Below are 17,870 nucleotides of genomic sequence, written 5' to 3' on the forward strand. Positions count from 1 at the left end.
ATCTGAAGTTGTAGACATTACAAATGATGAATCTTAATAACCCCTTATTTCTGAGATGTACCGTGAAACAAAATCATAAAAAGTCATTCATTGAGTGCTACTCAATGCACTGCTTTAAAACAAATAGATTGTAAATGAAAGATTACTCCTACAGCAGCTGTGTGTACCACTGTTTAAAATGATATAATTTATTATCAACCTAGTTATGTAGGAATAATAATAAATCATAAGGATTATCTAAATCTATTTAAACCCTTATCTCTAGCAACCTACCAAACAGCTTGGGGGGGAGGGGGTGGAGAGATTTTAAAGGTTAAAATTCATATGTTCCTAATAAACTTTACTTTTAAAACAGGAAATCTTCACCTAGGATCATACTGAGCAATAAAAAGTAATTTTAGAAGTCCAGCAGTAACAGTAAAAATGTAATAAATAGTCCCACAAACTAACATACCAAATATATTTTGAACATAAACATTTTGAAATTCTTAAGTAATCCACCCAAAACGCAAATTTGTGACAATCTAAGATATAATTTACTAGCATAGTAAAATATGGTAGGTAGAATAAGAATGGTGCAAAAATAAGTTTACCTACCAGCTGACCCAGGTTATTGATACATGTCCATATCATCTTCAAAGTCACTGTTCTCTGAGAAGTATTTTTCATAATGTTTCATTCTGACTACCAGGCCTTTCACCTCTTTGTTGCACTGTTTACGTTTGGCATATTTGTTTTTTACCCAGAGGTACAGGAATTTCTTCGAAAATATTCCCAAATAGGGTCTTTTTTTTTTTTTTTTTTTTTTTTAAATGATGTGCAGCCATGGAAGTTTTTTTTCCAGTTCTCAGGTCTTGAAATCAACAGTAGAGGCTGCACCCTGAAGAATGTTGTCCCTTCTTCTCACAGTGTTCTTGCTTTGACACCAGAGTTGCTTCTTTCTGGTTGCATGCTCTGCGCCTCTTCCCTTAGAGGATCAAGCCTTTAATACAGTAGATGGCCTATTGTGCCATAATTTGCAAAGCTTGACCTCAAAAGTCACATGTTTTTCCCCTGATTCTTTCTTTTTATATAGAAAAGCAGCCTTTGACTCAATGTTTTGATAGCGGCTTATGGATTCAGCATATTTATTTTTTTATTTAAATGTTTTAAGAGTTTATAATAAGTTTAGGTCTTAACATATCTTGTATTAAATTCAGATTTCAATATAAACAATTTTTTTAAATTATAATTTAAATTAAAATGAATCATTTAAATTAAAATCTGATTTCTTTTTTTATTTTTTTAAACCAATTTTTATCCACCCTGCTTGTGGTTTATGAAGAAGAACCTACTGAAGTCTCCTTTGAGCAGAAACTTGGCCTTGACGTACATTTGTAAGGTGGGGTATGTGAGAAATAGTGATTAGCATTCTGAGGAGACAAGGAAAGCTCCTGGGGAAAGGCAGAATGGATAAATGTATAGGTAAATATTGCAGTCCTCGTGATTAAATCTATTGTTTCATAGGATATCAGCTTTAGCGAGGACAAACTTGTGAGAGCCTCTTTGACCTGCTTGCTTTTGTGAAGGTGAATATTTCTGGAGAAACCTTAAATACCAGATATGCAGTGATTTAAGATCTAACTTATTCCCATATACTGATCTAGAGTTTCTGTATACTAAGTGGTATTGTATACACATTGAGTTTATTTTGAATGTGTTCTCACTTTCATTTTAAACCATTTTGTCCAAGTGGTTTTGGGTGTTTGTGTTGTTTCAAGCAGCCTGTTGTCCAAGCAGAGAGAACACAAAATATCCAGGGTCTGTTTTGTCCTGTCAGCATACTGAATCAGTCTTTAAGCTAAGTTAATGGTGGCGAATATAGATTTCTGTTTTTTTTCTTTGGCAGGGTTGTCTGTTAGGGACAAATTAGAAATGGTTGTCTCTGTGACAGGATTCCCTCCAGGGTGCAGCCTGGGACTGTTGGACCGCTTAACTTTGTCCAGCCTGGGCTGTCTCTCTCAGTGCCTTGCTAGTGACCAACAGCAAACCCCTCCAGATGCTGTTATCACTCAGCACAACCGCATGTGGAGCCCCACACCCAGCTAGCTTGCATGAATGCTCCCAGAGCCACTCATGAATCACACAGAGAAAGGCACCAGACCCAAATCCCCCCAGCACTGTACCTCAGGAATATACCGTCTTGCACTGCTCAAGATGGGCAGTACAGATTTATTAATTGGTTCACCACTTCAGCAATGGAAAGTGGTTATACACCAGCCTTTGCAAAACCTGAGATTTGCCACACACTTCATACAAAATCACTGGTAAAGACAAACAGGTAAATGAATGTATTGACTATAAAAAAAGATAGATTTTAAGTGATAGGCAAAAAGTCAGAGTTAGTTACCAAAATAAAATAAAATATAAGCATGCAGTCTAAACTCTCAACCCTATTAGACTGGGCAACATCTAGATTAAGCACTTTCTCACCCCACTGGATAGTGCAGTCCTTAATACACAGATTTGTTCCTTAAACCTTGGCCAATCTCCTCTGTTGGAGTCTTGTCTTCTTCTCAGTGTTTTAGGGTATGTCTTCACTACCAATGTTAAAGCACTGCTGCGGCAGCGCTTTAACGTGGTTGCGGCACTAGCAATGTAAAAAAAAAAACCCACCCCCACGAGGGGAGTAGCTACCAGCGCAGGTGCACTGTCTACGCTGCCACTTTACAGCACTGAAATTCGCATCGCTCAGAGGGGGTTTTTTCACATCCTGAGCGAGAAAGTTTCAGCGCTGTAAAGTGGCAGGGTAGACAAGGCCTTAGGGCATGTTTACACTTTCCATTTAAAGTGGAAAAAGTCCGTTTTTTGGTCAAAAACCATGGGAGCATCTACACGTGCCAATGACTTTTTGCAGTGAAACTCAGAAGTTTCACTGCAAAAAGAAAACCACCTTCACAAGAGGCACACAGCTCTTACCAAAAGTGATGCTTTTGCAGTGATGTGCAAGTGAAGACACGTTCTTGCTGTTTACACAGCTTTTAGCCTCTGGAGGATATCCCACAGTGCCTAGATGACCACTCTGACCAACAGCTGTGCTGCCAGGTAAACAGACATCCACCCCTACCTCTGTAAAGCCCCAGGAACTTTGAAACTCCCCTTCCTCTTTTCTTGGCAAGTGTTCACTTATTTGGCCAGGTGACAATGCGTCCTCCACAGAACAAACGATCCCCTGCTTGGAGCAATGCTGAGCTATTGGAGCTGATCAGTGTTTGGGGGAGAGGAGGCTGTGCAGGGACCCAGGATGCACCGCGATCACCCCTCCTCTCTCCCCCCCCCCCCCCGACTTCCCACAAGACCCGTTGTCAAACTGGAGAGAGCTGCACTGTGGGATAGCTGCCCTAGAGTGCTGCTCTCATCAGCGATGGAAGTGCTGCTCATGTAAACACACTCTGATGCCTGAGGAATTAAGTGAGTACACAAACCAGTGCTTTACTTTCACGGGACCGGTGAAACTTAAAATGCAAAAACTCTGCAAGTGTAGACATACCTTTAGTTGCTTGCAGCATAGGTGGGGGCAGGAGAAAAGGCCAAACCTGGGCCCCCTGTGTTCAGTTTTATATCCTCATTCCATGTGCTTGTAGAACACAAGTCCAGGCATGTCTGGGGGGCATTGCTGAGTCTTCAGGCAAAATTGAGCAACCCCCTTGGTGTGGCCTCATGCAGGTAAGTCATTGCAGCTCCCTTGCTGGACAATGGCTGTTGATGAGTTGTTTCACACCCTGCCTGGGCATTGGTTACTTTCCTTGCTGTTGCTTCTGGGAAGCTAATATCTGGCTGATTTCCCAATTTACAACATGTGTGAGTGACAACCATACAACACAGTTCTCATAACTTCACATGCATTAATGATATACATATATGGATAGAGAAATTACTTTCAGTAGATTGTGACCTTTCCCCTCATACCTTGCAAGGCATGCTTTATACATAATATCACAATTATATACTGATGAGGAATATGGGAGGTTACAGGGTGCTCTCCCAAGGTACAGAATGTCAGTCTCATGGCAAGATTTAAATTGCTTCTGCCTCTTGAGCTTTGAAAGGTGGCCACTCAACGCTCATTACATTATATTTTTTTTAAAGCGCTACATATCGTATGTAACTCTGAAACCTGCAATTCAAGAGAAGCTACTCAGTCTTTAGAAGCTGGCTAACCACTGTTCCCTTTTTTCTGTTGTATGGTATGTCTAGGTGTTAGTCCTTGTTGTAATATTTTAAGTTACAAAACAAAAATGATGTAATTGGAGTAATTATTTACTTGGTAACTGTCAAACCAGCAACAGTTAGGGCCTGATCCTGAGGTGTGTGTGTGTAAGTCCCATTGATTTGAATAGGAAATGAGGAGGCAAATCATACCTTATGTTCCTGGCCAGATAAGTACTTTGTAATTGCATAGAAAACATTCTGGATTGTTTACTGGTTGTCTTTGAAATGATCATGCAGGTGACATGACTTTCATGCCTTATGTAGTAATAAATATTCTAATTATAGGTTGTTTTTAAAAAAAGTTATAAAATAAGTTATAAAATAAGTAAAGAGTGCTGTATATCTACAATATTTGATCTGCAATATCTTGTTTTTTAAGAAATAGCTAAATTCCTGAAAATTACATACAGATAGTATTTTAGTTGAGTTGAATGGCTTTAGTAAGAGATGCTTTAATCTGCTATCTATAGGAAGGTTGGTCCATTTTTACCTGCAGTATTTTGGTATTTATGTACATTGTGCAGTGGCCATAAATCTAGGTTTGAGGTGTCTAGGATGTTTTTGTTTTCACTGAGGGATATTTTGACTTTTAAATTAAACGTTCAATAACAAAACTAATATGTAAGCAGCGCAGTGTGTCAACTTTTTCCATGGGCACCCAATTGCAGCCCTGTTGATCTCCTCTCCAGTTTCTATTTTTTTAAAAAAGAGATATCTAATGATCTGGAGCTTAAGGTTTCTTAATAAGCAAAAGATAATATGTAAGTGACATGGGAAGGTGTGGATGCCTTAACACAGGGAGTTAGGAGAATTTGTAAGCTTGAAGCACAAGATCATCTCATGAACATGACATACAACACCTGTAAAATGCAAGCTTTTGCCTTGATCTAACATAGCCTGGCACTTACCCTTGGGATAGACATGGTGTATCTGAGCCCCTTTTAGAGTTAGTGAAACTCATTGATTTCAGTGGAGTTTCACAGGATGGAAATCTGGGTGGAATTTGGCCCTTGTGAAAAATGGCTATTACACTGACATTTTTATGCTGAAAATCTACACAGTCTGATACACAGAAATAATAATAATAATAAATATCTAGACTTGTGTAAACTATTATTAGTCTTACCCACAGTTTTTCAGAAATATCCTGTTGCTACCTCTTGAAGCTTTAATTTGTGAAATAATACTGGTGGTCAACTATCAAGGTGTTGGGAATCACTCACTTGTTGTTGTTTCTTCAGATGTCGAGTATGTGACTTCGCCACAACAAATATGAATAGTTTGAAATGTCATATGAGGCGCCACCCACAGGAGCACCAGGCAGTGCAGCTAATGGAACAGTACAAGTATGTAACAGTTATGAGTTGGCAAAAGCCGTAGTAGTGTGATTTTGTTACCTTATGAAATAAAGTGGAGTTCAGATTCATTGCTTTCTCTGTAGTCTAAGTAAAAAATAGCGTAGGTAGGTAATCATGAATTATTTTTTCTCCCTGTCTTATTCTGTATTTCCAGTTGATTAACACTTGTACAAAAGCAAAAAGTATTGGAGCTAATTTGGTATTCTTAGTGTCTCCATGTGAGACAGAACCTGGAGTTGCATTGTGTTATCCTAGAAAAGAACATGAGTGTCACTAGTCTCTTATGTTTGTGTATATTTCATAAATAAGTGCCATTAGTAGTCTGCCCCCACATGCTACGTCAGAGGTGGGCAAACTATGGCCTGCAGGACCATCCTGCCCGGCCCCTGAGCTCCTGGCCGGGGAGGCTAGCCCCCGGCCCCTCCCGTGCAGCCACGCCGCCATGCGGGCAGTGCTCTGGGTGGCAGGGCTGGCTCCGGCCGGGCAGTGTGGCTGCCAGACATGCCGCTCTGCGTGGCATGGTAAGGGAGCCAGGGGGTTGGATAAGGGGCAGGGGGTCCCGAGGGGCAGTCAGTAAGCAGGGGGTGGTTGGATGGGGTTGGGGGGGTGTCAGGGGACGGGGAACAGAGGGGGTTGGATAGGTGTGGGAGTCCCGGAGGGCCTGTCAGGGGTGTGGATAGGGGTTGGGGAAGTCAGGGGACAGGGAGCAGGGCGGTTGGATGGGGGTGGGGTCCTGGGCGGGGGCAGTTAGGATCAGGGGGTCTCAGGAGAGGGCAGTCAGGGGACAAGGGGGGGGGGGGTTGGATGGCTCAGGGGTTCTGAGGGGAGCAGTCGGGGGCGAGAAGTGGGAGGGGGTCAGATGGGGGTGGGGGCCAGGCTGTTTGGGGGGCACAGCCTTCCCTACCTGGCCCTCCATACAGTTTTGCAGCCCTGTTGTGGCCCTCGGGGCAAAAAGTTTGCCCACCCCGGTGGTACATACTGAGAAACAGTTATGAAAAACGAAATTCTAATACTTCAGCATGGCTACCCAGTGCTAACTTGCAACAAGGAGTTGAAAACCTATGATGAAAGCAAAAATGCAAAGAAACTAAACAAGTCATACTGCAAGACTGGGCAAGCAACCAGAGCCATTGGGATAAATCACATGCATACAAAAGTTGTGGTCTCAAGAGAAAAATCTAAATTCTTCACAACTACAAAATGTAAACTAAACCTCCCCACTATGCTCCTTTCCAAAGTGCTTTCTAGTAGCACTAGATACCATGCATGCTGCAGCCACACACTACACCAGGGGTCTCAAACTCAAATGACCACGAGGGCCACTTGAGGACTAGTACATTGGCCCGAGGGCCCGCATCACTGACACCCCCCACCTGCTGCCCCGGCCCCGCCCCCACTCCACCCTTTCCATGAGGCCCCACCCCTGCCCTGCCTCTTCCCACCACTTCCCTGCCCCCATTCCAACCCCTTCTCTGAAATCCCCACCCCAACTCCGTCTCCCCTCCGCCCCCGGGGATGCAAGAGAGGTGTGGCAGGGGCTCGGGGCAGGGGGTTCAGCTGCAGGAGGGGTTTGGGGGGCTACGGGGAGCTGGCGGGCTGCAGAAAATAACCCCGCAGGCCGCGTGTTTGAGACCCCTGCTCTACACTCTGTAGGAAAGCATTCTGCAGTCATCTAGGATTACTGAAAACTTCCACACCTCTGGCCTCCATGTCCCTGATGATCCACTTCGTCAAAGGCTGTGAGAAAATTTCCACAGTATGTCAATTTAGGACATTATTTAACAGTAACATTTAATCATTCAGCACAGGTTAAGCCAGTAGGGCACAAATTAAACTGAATTCTGTATAGGGTTATCCTAGGCACCTGGCTGTGCCTCCCCTAACCAGCCCTCCATCAATTTCCGAAACCCGATGCGGCCCTTAGGCCAAAAAGTTTGCCTGCCACTGGCCTGGAGTCTTCAGAACTAAAGATTAATTTTTAATTAAATATTGTCATGTGATGAAGTCTCCAGGAATACATCTGTATGATGATTTGTTATAGAAATAGGGAAACTGATCTCCACATACTAGACACAACTGCAGAATGACCTAGGTTCCATCAGCTATGTCTTACATAGAACCACAAGATGAATGCATACTGCAAAAATTAAGTGCTCTTTATTGTCTTTTGCTAAAAGTGTAATGTAAAAATACATTCTGTAAAACAGCGTCCAAGAACAGCAAACTCATTTTACTTCTATTTCTTTCCTCACATTATACTTTATAGATTTCCTATGGGATTATGTTGTGCAATATGCTCATATATTGACCCATGGATGAATAGTACAGACAGTGATCCTGGAAGTTGCTGAGCACCTTCAGCTTTGATTTGAAATGAATGATAGCTGAAGGTACTGAGCCCCTAGTAGCATTAATCCCATAGTGTTATATAATCCTGAAAGCAAAAATGTGATGCTTAGTGACTGAGCTAGGAGTCTGCTCTTTAAACCATAAGTATTTAAAAATAAGTATTGAACTGTCACTTCAGTTAGTTTGTACCATCAAACCTGAATAAGGAAAGGGTTCTGCAGTAAAATAGTATATGAGCATGTAATTAGAGACACAAGGTGGGTGAGGTAATACCTTTTATCGGACAAACTTCTGTTTGGTGAAAGAGAGAAGCTTTCCAGCTACACAGAGCTCGTATTGAGGTCTGGGAAAATACTCAGTGTCACAGCTAAACACTAAGTGGAACAGGTTTCAGAGTAACAGCTGTGTTAGTCTGTATCCACAAAAAGAAAAGGAGGACTTGTGGCACCTTAGAAACGAACAAATTTATTCAAGCATAAGCTTTTGTGAGCTACAGCTCACTTCATCGGATGCATTCAGTGGAACATACAGTGGGGAGATTTATATACACAGAGAACATGAAACAATGGGTGTTACCATACACACTGTAAGGAGAGTGATCAGGTAAGGTGAGCTATTACCAGCAGGAGAGTGGGCGGGGGGGTGGGGGGGGCAGGACCTTTTGTAGTGTAATCAAGGTGGGCCATTTCCAGCAGTTGACAAGAACATCTGGGGAACAGCCGGAGGGGGAGGGATAGTTTTACTTTGTGTAATGACCCATCCACTCCCAGTCTTTATTCAAGCCTAAATTAATTGTATCCAGTTTGCAAATTAATTCCAATTCAGCAGTATCTCCTTTGAGTCTGGTTTTGAAATTTTTTTGTTGAAGAATATATATGCCATCATGTGCCAGCAATGCGCTCTGCCATGTACATTGGCCAAACTGGACAGTCTCTACGCAAAAGAATAAATGGACACACATCAGACGTCAAGAAATATAACATTCAAAAACCAGTCGGAGAACACTTCAATCTCTTTGGTCACTCGATTGCAGACCTAAAAGTGGCAATTCTTCAACAAAAAAAATTTAAAACCAGACTCCAAGGAGAGACTGCTGAATTGGAATTAATTTGCAAACTGGATACAATTAATTTAGGCTTGAATAAAGATTGGGAGTGGATGGGTCATAGCACAAAGTAAAACTATTTCCCCCTCTACGTTCCCCTCCCCCCCGGTTGTTCCCCAGATGTTCTTGTCAACTGCTGGAAATGGCCGACCTTGATTATCACTACAAAAGGTTTCAGAGTAACAGCCGTGTTAGTCTGTATTCGCAAAAAGAAAAGGAGTACTTGTGGCACCTTAGAGACTAACCAATTTATTTGAGCATAAGCTTTCGTGAGCTACAGCTCACTTCATTGGATGCATACTGTGGAAAGTATAGAAGATCTTTTTATACACACAAAGCATGAAAAAATGGGTGTTTCCACTACAAAAGGTTTTCTCTCCCCCCACCCCACTCTCCTGCTGGTAATAGCATATCCAAAGTGATCACTCTCCTTACAATGTGTTTGATAATCAAGGTGGGCCATTTCCAGCACAAATCCAGGGTTTAACAAGAAGGTCTGAAGGGGGCGGGGGGGTAGGAAAAAACAAGGGGAAATAGGTTACCTTGCATAATGACTTAGCCACTCCCAGTCTCTATTATCAAGTCATTATGCAAGGTAACCTATTTCCCCTTGTTTTTTCCTAACCCCCCCCCTTCAGACGTTCTTCTTAAACCCTGGATTTGTGCTGGAAATGGCCCAACTTGATTATCATACACATTGTAAGGAGAGTGATCACTTTAGATAAGCTGTTACCAGCAGGAGAGTGGGGTGGGGGGAGAGAAAACCTTTTGTAGTGGTAAACACCCATTTTTTCATGCTTTGTGTGTATAAAAAGATCTTCTATACTTTCCACAGTATGCATCCGATGAAGTGAGCTGTAGCTCAGGAAAGCTTATGCTCAGATAAATGTGTTAGTCTCTAAGGTGCCACAAGTACTCCTTTTCTTTTTACTAGGTGGAACAGATTATTTAGCATAAGTAATTAACACATATATACCGGACTTCTCCTCATTCAAGGTGAAGTGGCCCGTTAACCTTGAATGGTCTCTTACAATATGTGTTTACTTATGCTAAATAATCTGTTCCACCTTGTAGTTTTAGCTGTGACACTCAGTACTTTTTCCAGACCTGAAGAAGAGCTCTGTGTAGCTGGAAAGCTCCTCTCTTTCACCAAACAGAAGTTCTTCTGATAAAAGGTATTACCTCACCCACCCTGTGTCTCTAATATCCTGGTATCAACATGGGTATAACAGTGTTGCAGACATATAATTAAAGACTGTTGTAATGCATGTGCATGTGGGGTGGAGTTGTGATTGGGTGGGCATCTTTACCTTTTGTTCCTGATTCAACTTTGCAAAATTAAACATTCTTTTAGCTATACTTTACTGATTTAAGAGGAAAGTTGGGATTTTAAAGGTGTGCATTTGTTTTTATTTATTAAAATGGAAGGATTGTGATGTAGCAAAGTTTTCATTCAGAATGAGACATCCATTGACTCTAATTTGAGAAGCCCACTTGTCTGAGAAGGATTAAAGTTAAACAAAACAACCCCTGTTCCCCCCGTAGAATTGTACATTTCCTGATATATAATAGAGATAGTGATGCTAAAAAACGTGGTCTCATTATATGCCCTGTGGAGCAGGCCTTCCTTGCCACATGCATGTAGTGTACTATATATCTTCATATAACCTTTCAAATTAGGAGTTCTCCACAGTATTCTGTGGAGGAGCGGTAGGTAGAATTTCCTTTCTTTTGTCTTCTGGTTAGTGGAAATTGCAGCCATTGCAAGTTCAGGCTGCTGCATTTGGGGCTTGATCCTGCTGCCATTAAAGTCAATGGCAAAACTCCCATTGACTTGTGTGGTGCTGTATCAGGGTTTCCAGGTGTTATACTAATAGCAAATATTTTTTGCTCTGAAAATTAAAGTTTTTCAACAGGTGGTAGCCATTTTACAAATCCATCATAATATAACTTGAGATGACATTGGGCTAGTTGGACAGAAAAATTTGGCTGTTGTTGAAGGGTGATGGGATTGTGACTGAAGTAGATTCTTAACTGTGGCTGAGAGTACAACTACCTGAGGTTGGAATTCTAACAAAATGTGAAAATGCCAGTTTCTGATCATAATCAAATTCAGCATACTATCTACAGGTTTCAGAGTAGCAGCCGTGTTAGTCTGTATTCGCAAAAAAAAGGAGTACTTGTGGCACCTTAGAGACTAACAAATTTATTTGAGCATAAGCTTTCGTTAGCAACAGCTCACTTCATCGGATGCAGTGAGCTATAGCTCACAAAAGCTTATGCTCATAAGCTGTTGCTCACAAAAGCTTATGCTCATAAGCTGTTGCTCACAAAAGCTTATGCTCAAATAAATTTGTTAGTCTCTAAGGTGCCTCAAGTACTCCTTTTAGCATACTATCTAATTATGGATTACTTAGAGCTTCTCAAATGCTAGAGGCACCTAGCCCTCAGCCCCTGTGCTTCACAACTTGCTAGTGATGGATGCCCCAAAATCACATATCCTTTTGTCTGTTACGTAGGTTGAGTGTTGATGAATTTATATCTTAAAATTACTTTAACCGTAAAACTTCTAAAATTCTTTACTCTTCATTTTCATTTATGGAAAAGTCCCATTGTATTTAATTGGGATTAAGCCAATATGTTTCTATAGACATGGAGTAGGATTCTATACAAATTTATCTAAAAGCGTACTTAGGATCTCATTCTATGAAACTTTCTCAAAGGTTTTTGAATCATCCAGCTGAATTCCATAATACATAATTGTCTGAATATGATTGGACATTCCAAAAACATTTACATTATGGTTTTGTTAGACTTTTTCATGAGGGTTTTCAGTAATCTTAAATTGTAACTAGTGTTGAGAAGGGAGGAGTTAATGGAATAATGAAGAAGCGAGAAAAGAAAATATTGCAGTGTCACCTTTGTTACAAATTCCCAGGTCTTCCTTCATTTACCAACCTTTGCTATTTATATACTTTTGTTCTTACAAAATGTAATTAGGGATGGTATAAAAATGTCTGCTGTGTGAATTAAATATCAATTAGGAATACAAACTAAATTTAATGGAGAAGCAAGTTATTGTACATGCACAGTAGTTCAAAATATCATAAGATAATCTAAATTTATTACCTAATAACACACTGAATTTCATTTCTAAAATGGAAGGTAAGTTGAAGTGATCAGAACTAGTGCATTTTTGTAGTATTCAAATAGTTTTTTTTATAAATGGCCAAACTGACAGTGGCATTCTACATTTTTTGTTTTGATTTGCTTTTTTTAATTCAATTTGGTTTAAATAATTTTTAGATACTGAGATGTTGCATGTGAAGTTTTATTCACATTTACTTGGCCAGGGTATAAACTTAAAACAAGGAAGGGTTGACATGCTTTATTTATAGTGGCATTAAATTATTATGATATACTGGAATTGCTGCAACATGGAGAAATTTCTCTTTGACCACATGTTAGGAGAGAAGGGGAATTAGTTCTCTGCTGTATTATCTCATTTGACCTGTTTAAGAAAATTTAGTAAAAAAGTGAGGTATTTGACTTCACTTCAAATACCTTCTCTTACGCTCATTGTTTTTCAGATGTTCTCTTTGTGGATATGTATGCAGCCACCCTCCTTCTCTGAAGTCCCATATGTGGAAACATGCAAGTGACCAAAATTATAATTATGAACAAGTGAACAAGGCTATTAATGATGCAATTTCACAAAGCGGCAGGTGTGTATGTATGAAACTTCCTTACAAACTAGAATCCTTTAATCTAGACTTTTGAAAGCACCCAACCTTGACCCAAGATAAACTACAATCTGCAAATTTAAACAAACAAAAAAAAACCTGACTTTTTAAAAAAATTTTTTTTTTTCTTATTTTTTAGGTTTCAAGGGCAGCTACCTGGAAAGACGCTATTAGAAAGCACGGATGAAAGTTTAGTACCTGTTCTAGGGAGTTCAGAGAACTTGGTGTCATTTTCAGAGTCCATTAATCAGACTACTAATGAAATTTCAGGTTCTAATGAAAATCAAAAACTTAATCCAACAATTAATACCTCATGCAATTTAGAAAAGAACTCCAGTCAGCCTCATCTTGGCACAGAATACTGTGTTCTACTCTTCTGCTGTTGTATTTGTGGTTTTGAGTCCACCAACAAAGAAAATCTGTTGGATCATATGAAAGAACATGAGGGTGAAATCATAAACATCATTCTAAATAAGGACCACAATGCAACTCAAAACTCCACCTAGATGAAACTATCAGCTAAAAAGAAGAGGATTTCCTAAAATGTTTTTTTTCTATCTTTGCTAATGTTGCCTGAGATACTTGCTCAAGAGAGGAAATGCAAGTGAAATTTACTGATTTCCCAATCTGAGTCTTTGTTACAATTACAGACATAATTTAATTAGCTAAAACCATTAAATCTCCATTTTGGGGAAACTGTGGAATGATCCATCTAACCCTTTATCCTTCACTGTGATGCCAAGAGTCTGGATTTCCCAATGCCTGGTGTTAATCCAAAGTGCATTAGCGCAATAGGAAATTCAAACTCAGGAGCTAAACAAGGTATTAGCTCAATTCAAAAGGCGCTTTTTTTTTTGGGGGGGGGGGGGGCTTGAAAGTATTTAGTTAAGGATGTCGAACTCATTTCAGGCAAATATTGGTTTTTCCTTCAATGCAAAGGACAGTAGGCCAAATACAGGTTATGAATTAATGCTCACCTAAAATTTACTGTTGATTCTGAGGGGTAGATGGTGGGGTGCTCCTAATTTATTTTTAAGGCCTTACTCTTTCCAGCTCAGCTTTTCTGAATACGCAATACTGGATGTTACTCCTTCAGTCACTAATCCAAAGTGCTGATTCAAGGCAGCAGAAGCTGTGTGGCCTGAATGCAGTAGGTATCTTGCCAATTATTTGGCTAGATCCTAAGTAAATACAAGATCTTATTTTAGACATGTTAAATTCATATGTAAACATGACCCACTGTTTAAGGTCTTTCTTTAAAATATTCAGCCAAACCTCTAAAAGCAAGTGGCTCATGATATAAATTGGCATTTAACTAGTGACTTTTTCATGTCAATATATGAGTGCCATAATCTTGGGGTGGGAACAGGCAAGCACCAAAAATGTAATTGACAAAGGGGCAGATTTTTCAAGGTATTTAAGCCCTAAAGATGTAGATAGGCGCCTAGTGGGATTTTCAAAAGCACTCTGTGCATAGCCACTTTTGAAAATTGCACTAGGTGCCTACCTACATCTTTAGGTCCCTAAATACCTAGAAAAGTCAGGCTCTCACACTGTCTGTTGAAATAATTACTCAAAAGGTATGCTAATCTTTTCTCATAAAATGCTTCAAATTTCACAAGAGAATTTAGCAAAAATAATTTCTAAGTAAAAATTGACTTGCTTTGTGGAAACAACCTTTCCTCCATTGCACCAAAATAGAAAGGAACAGGATCCATGATGGTTAGTAAACATTACTGATGCATGTGATAAGGATTCTCAAAGGGAACTTGGTAATTGCTGTGCGTTATTTTTAAAGCAACCCTTAGAAATTTCTCCCTTTTTAAAACCATTTTGCTTCTAAAATTATAATGCTGATCTTTCGTGTAATTTAAATGATGTACATCAGTTTACATATCAATGGGAATTTCAGTATGCAGGCTAATTGCCAGGAAACTCTGCCAAAATCACTTGTAAAGTTGGCCCCTAAAATTGTGTTTTAGTATATGCTTGCTACAAAAAAAGTGTAACATTTGAAAAGGAGCCCTTTAGCAGTCAGATTAAAACATTCTGGTGAAGTTTGAAACATTCAATTCTGGTTTAAAGGTAGCTTCAAAACTGTAATTGCACTGAAGCCTGCCCAGTTCTTGGCATCTCAGTTTAGTTATGCCTGGGTTAGTCGCTCATTTGTTAAAAATGGTTAGTATACTATCGTTTTAAAGAGTGATGCAGAAAGTTTTTTGTATTTATTACCTATTTATACATTTTTTTTTAGCAGAAATAAGCTACAACTATGTAAACCTGAAAAGCTGGCATAGGAGTAGTGTACAGTCTTCATGGTGCTATTTCTGTGTTGATTTTCTAAGTTCTCCTGTGGACAGTGAAGCTGGTCAAACAGGAAAGAAAGAGGATAGTTTTTTATATACAACTTTAATTTTAAGAAGCAACCCAGGGTATAAAGTCTGGATAAAGGGCAGAGTTGTATTTCAAGCTATACTGGTGATCTTTTAAAGTGGATTTGTTTTTAAACATTTTGAACTTTTTCTATCTTTAAATAGTCCTATTCATTTGGTTATAAATTAGATTATGTACAAATGTTATTTTAAAAATTGATAAAGATTATCATCATACAGCCCATTACACTAATAGGTTTGACCTATCCATGAACTAAACATAGTACATTTCTCATGTTTTAAATAAAAATGTAAAGTAACTTCTGTATGTTTTACATTTTTTTCTAAAAATAGAATATACACAGGCCAATCAGAAGGGAATTTTTCATATTCATACAGGCTAATCTGACACTTTAAAAACATGATTATAATGAACAATTTCAATCACAGATGGAAAATATTTAATCAGGGTACTGGTGTTGTCTTAGTGACCAGTGTTGACACCAATATTATATCCTTAATATAGAATTCTGGTGTGTTTAAAAAAACCAGGAAATTATTGGGCATATTTTTAATATCTGAGATCATAGAGCACATTCTAACATTCCAGCTTCTTTTGTATTAACAGATCCCATTTATTGCAGTCATTTGAAAATCTGGTAAATATATAGCTTTCAAAGAGTCCACGGTAATTTGAATTTTAAATTCCTATTTTAAACTCATGGAAACTACACTGTGCCATGACCTTAACTTAATTTTTCCCCATAATGGATCATGCATTTTAAAGTTGTTACACTAATGGAAATATGTGAAGAACTTGGAGGCATGAGCTAGGAGAAAGATGGCACTGAGCCCAGATTTACAAAGTCAAACTTTTTATTAGTCATGTTTTTTCTGGGTGCAGTGTTCAAATATAATGCACAAAGACCCATTGTAATATATTGGAACTACTAACCAAGGTATAGCTATTTACAGCGTGTTCTTTACCATTTCATTATTTGTGCGAGTAATCTTTGGTTAACCATGTGTTGTTCTAAAGCAGTGGGGGGGGGAAGCTTCTAAAATCTGACTAGGATAAATACTACAACTGCCAAGAAATAATTACTTGCTAGCCTGCAGAAAATAAACAAACAATCTTCATAGAGAAAAATTCCTTATTGATTGTCCCTATGCTGCCATCGATTCACATTCAAAATTCCCCCTTGACTTTAACAGAAGCTATGAATGTGGAATGATTACAGAATCAGTTCCTAAAAGCAAGTATTCTGATCATACCACCTGCTTTGGAAAGTCCTGTGTGGTTAGTTTGTTTGCATGTTTTGGGTTTGTTTTAACAGCACTTTTCAGGGTTACACCATTTCAATCTTCCCATTCCTTTGAGCATTTACAAATATTTAGGATTCTACTGACACACAGAACTAGCAAATCATCATACTTGCAGTGCTATTTGTTTTTCTTTCAACTCTGCTCTAAGCAGATTTTATTCAGTGATATGGACTATAACTTAAAGCCTTTGTTCTAGATACCTACAATTCTGTTATGGAGGAAATTTCCGTTTTCTACTAATGAAATAGCTGGGGATCTATAATCTTCCATTGTAGCTTTCTACTTTGTACTTGGCCTAGAAAGAGAGAGTGGGATTCAGCCAGAGTTACTGTATTCTCCTGTCCCAAGCACTTATTTAATCATTAAAATAAATTGTACAGTGGGTGCTCAAAGTATTGAGGAATAAAATATATTTAATAGAAATTTACATTTGCGTTTGATATTCATGGACATGAGTACATGTATTTTTTTAAGAAAAGGTATTATAACACTATGGCACTGCTTTTTATAGCCAAAGCATAAAAAAATTTAGAAGACTGAAGTAAAGACTGCAGTTACTTTTGACACTGTATCTTATTAAAATAGAATGAATTGCATTTTATAAAACTATCCAGCACATTAAGCTGCATGCCTTAAGCTCTCTGTAGGATTGTGTTCCTGATCGAACAGATTGTCTGTTTGGAACTATGAAGCAAGTCTGTAGTTCTACTTTAACTACCTTCTGAAATACTGTACGTTAGAATAATTTATTTTGCTTTAAAGGAGTTTGTCATGTATTGACTTTAATATTGTATTTTGGTAATAAACTTTTTTGTTAAACACTTCTTAGTGTTCAGCTTTTATTTGTACAGTATGAGACAAGTATTTAATAGGGGGAAGCAAACTACACCTTTTGAAATGGGAAGCAAGTACCATTGTGCAAATCCAATCTGAGCACCCAAACAGAGATCATGATGCTTTATATAAGCAGAATGCCTTTCTTCTGTAGGGCACACAAAGCCATAATCTAAACATTAACGCATTAAAAACAAAAATATGACTCTCCATTCTAAAATGCAGGATTTAACAATCCAGGGGGGAAATTCACAGAAATTATATGAATATCAAATTATATTGAAAACATGTATTAAACTTGAACGAAAATTTAACTTCCATTTTTTATACACAGTGCACTAATAAAACATAGCAAAAGTAGGTCTACATATAGGGATGAAGGAAAACGTTAATAAAATGGAGGCATTACTAATAATGAGACTTAATATCAGATAATCTAACTGGAATACAATGAGCTACTGTAGCCTTGATCCTTAGAATATGGACAAATGTTGCACCTTCTATACTGAAGGGTATGTGAGTATAAAACAAC

General features: G+C 38.8%; 1 protein-coding gene across 3 annotated transcripts in view; it reads left to right on the top strand.

Annotated features, from left to right (window-relative positions):
- ZNF507 (zinc finger protein 507) overlaps nt 1-17,325 on the top strand; it is a 49,146-nt gene extending 31,821 nt beyond the window's left edge. Inside the window, exons 5-7 of one of the 3 annotated variants that reach the window (XM_077830968.1) lie at nt 5,493-5,597; nt 12,654-12,788; nt 12,946-17,325. In XM_077830968.1, coding sequence (XP_077687094.1) covers nt 5,493-5,597; nt 12,654-12,788; nt 12,946-13,312 — 607 coding nt within the window. In that variant the 3' untranslated portion in view covers nt 13,313-17,325. Of the gene's footprint in view, nt 1-3,017; nt 4,225-5,492; nt 5,598-12,653; nt 12,789-12,945 lie in introns of those variants that run through there. The other 2 variants (XM_077830969.1, XM_077830971.1) reach the window with 2 other exon arrangements.
- Nucleotides 17,326-17,870: the final 545 nt, after the last annotated feature.

The sequence above is a fragment of the Eretmochelys imbricata genome, chromosome 12 (genome assembly GCF_965152235.1).
Source record: "Eretmochelys imbricata isolate rEreImb1 chromosome 12, rEreImb1.hap1, whole genome shotgun sequence".
NCBI classification, from domain to species: Eukaryota; Metazoa; Chordata; order Testudines; family Cheloniidae; genus Eretmochelys; species Eretmochelys imbricata.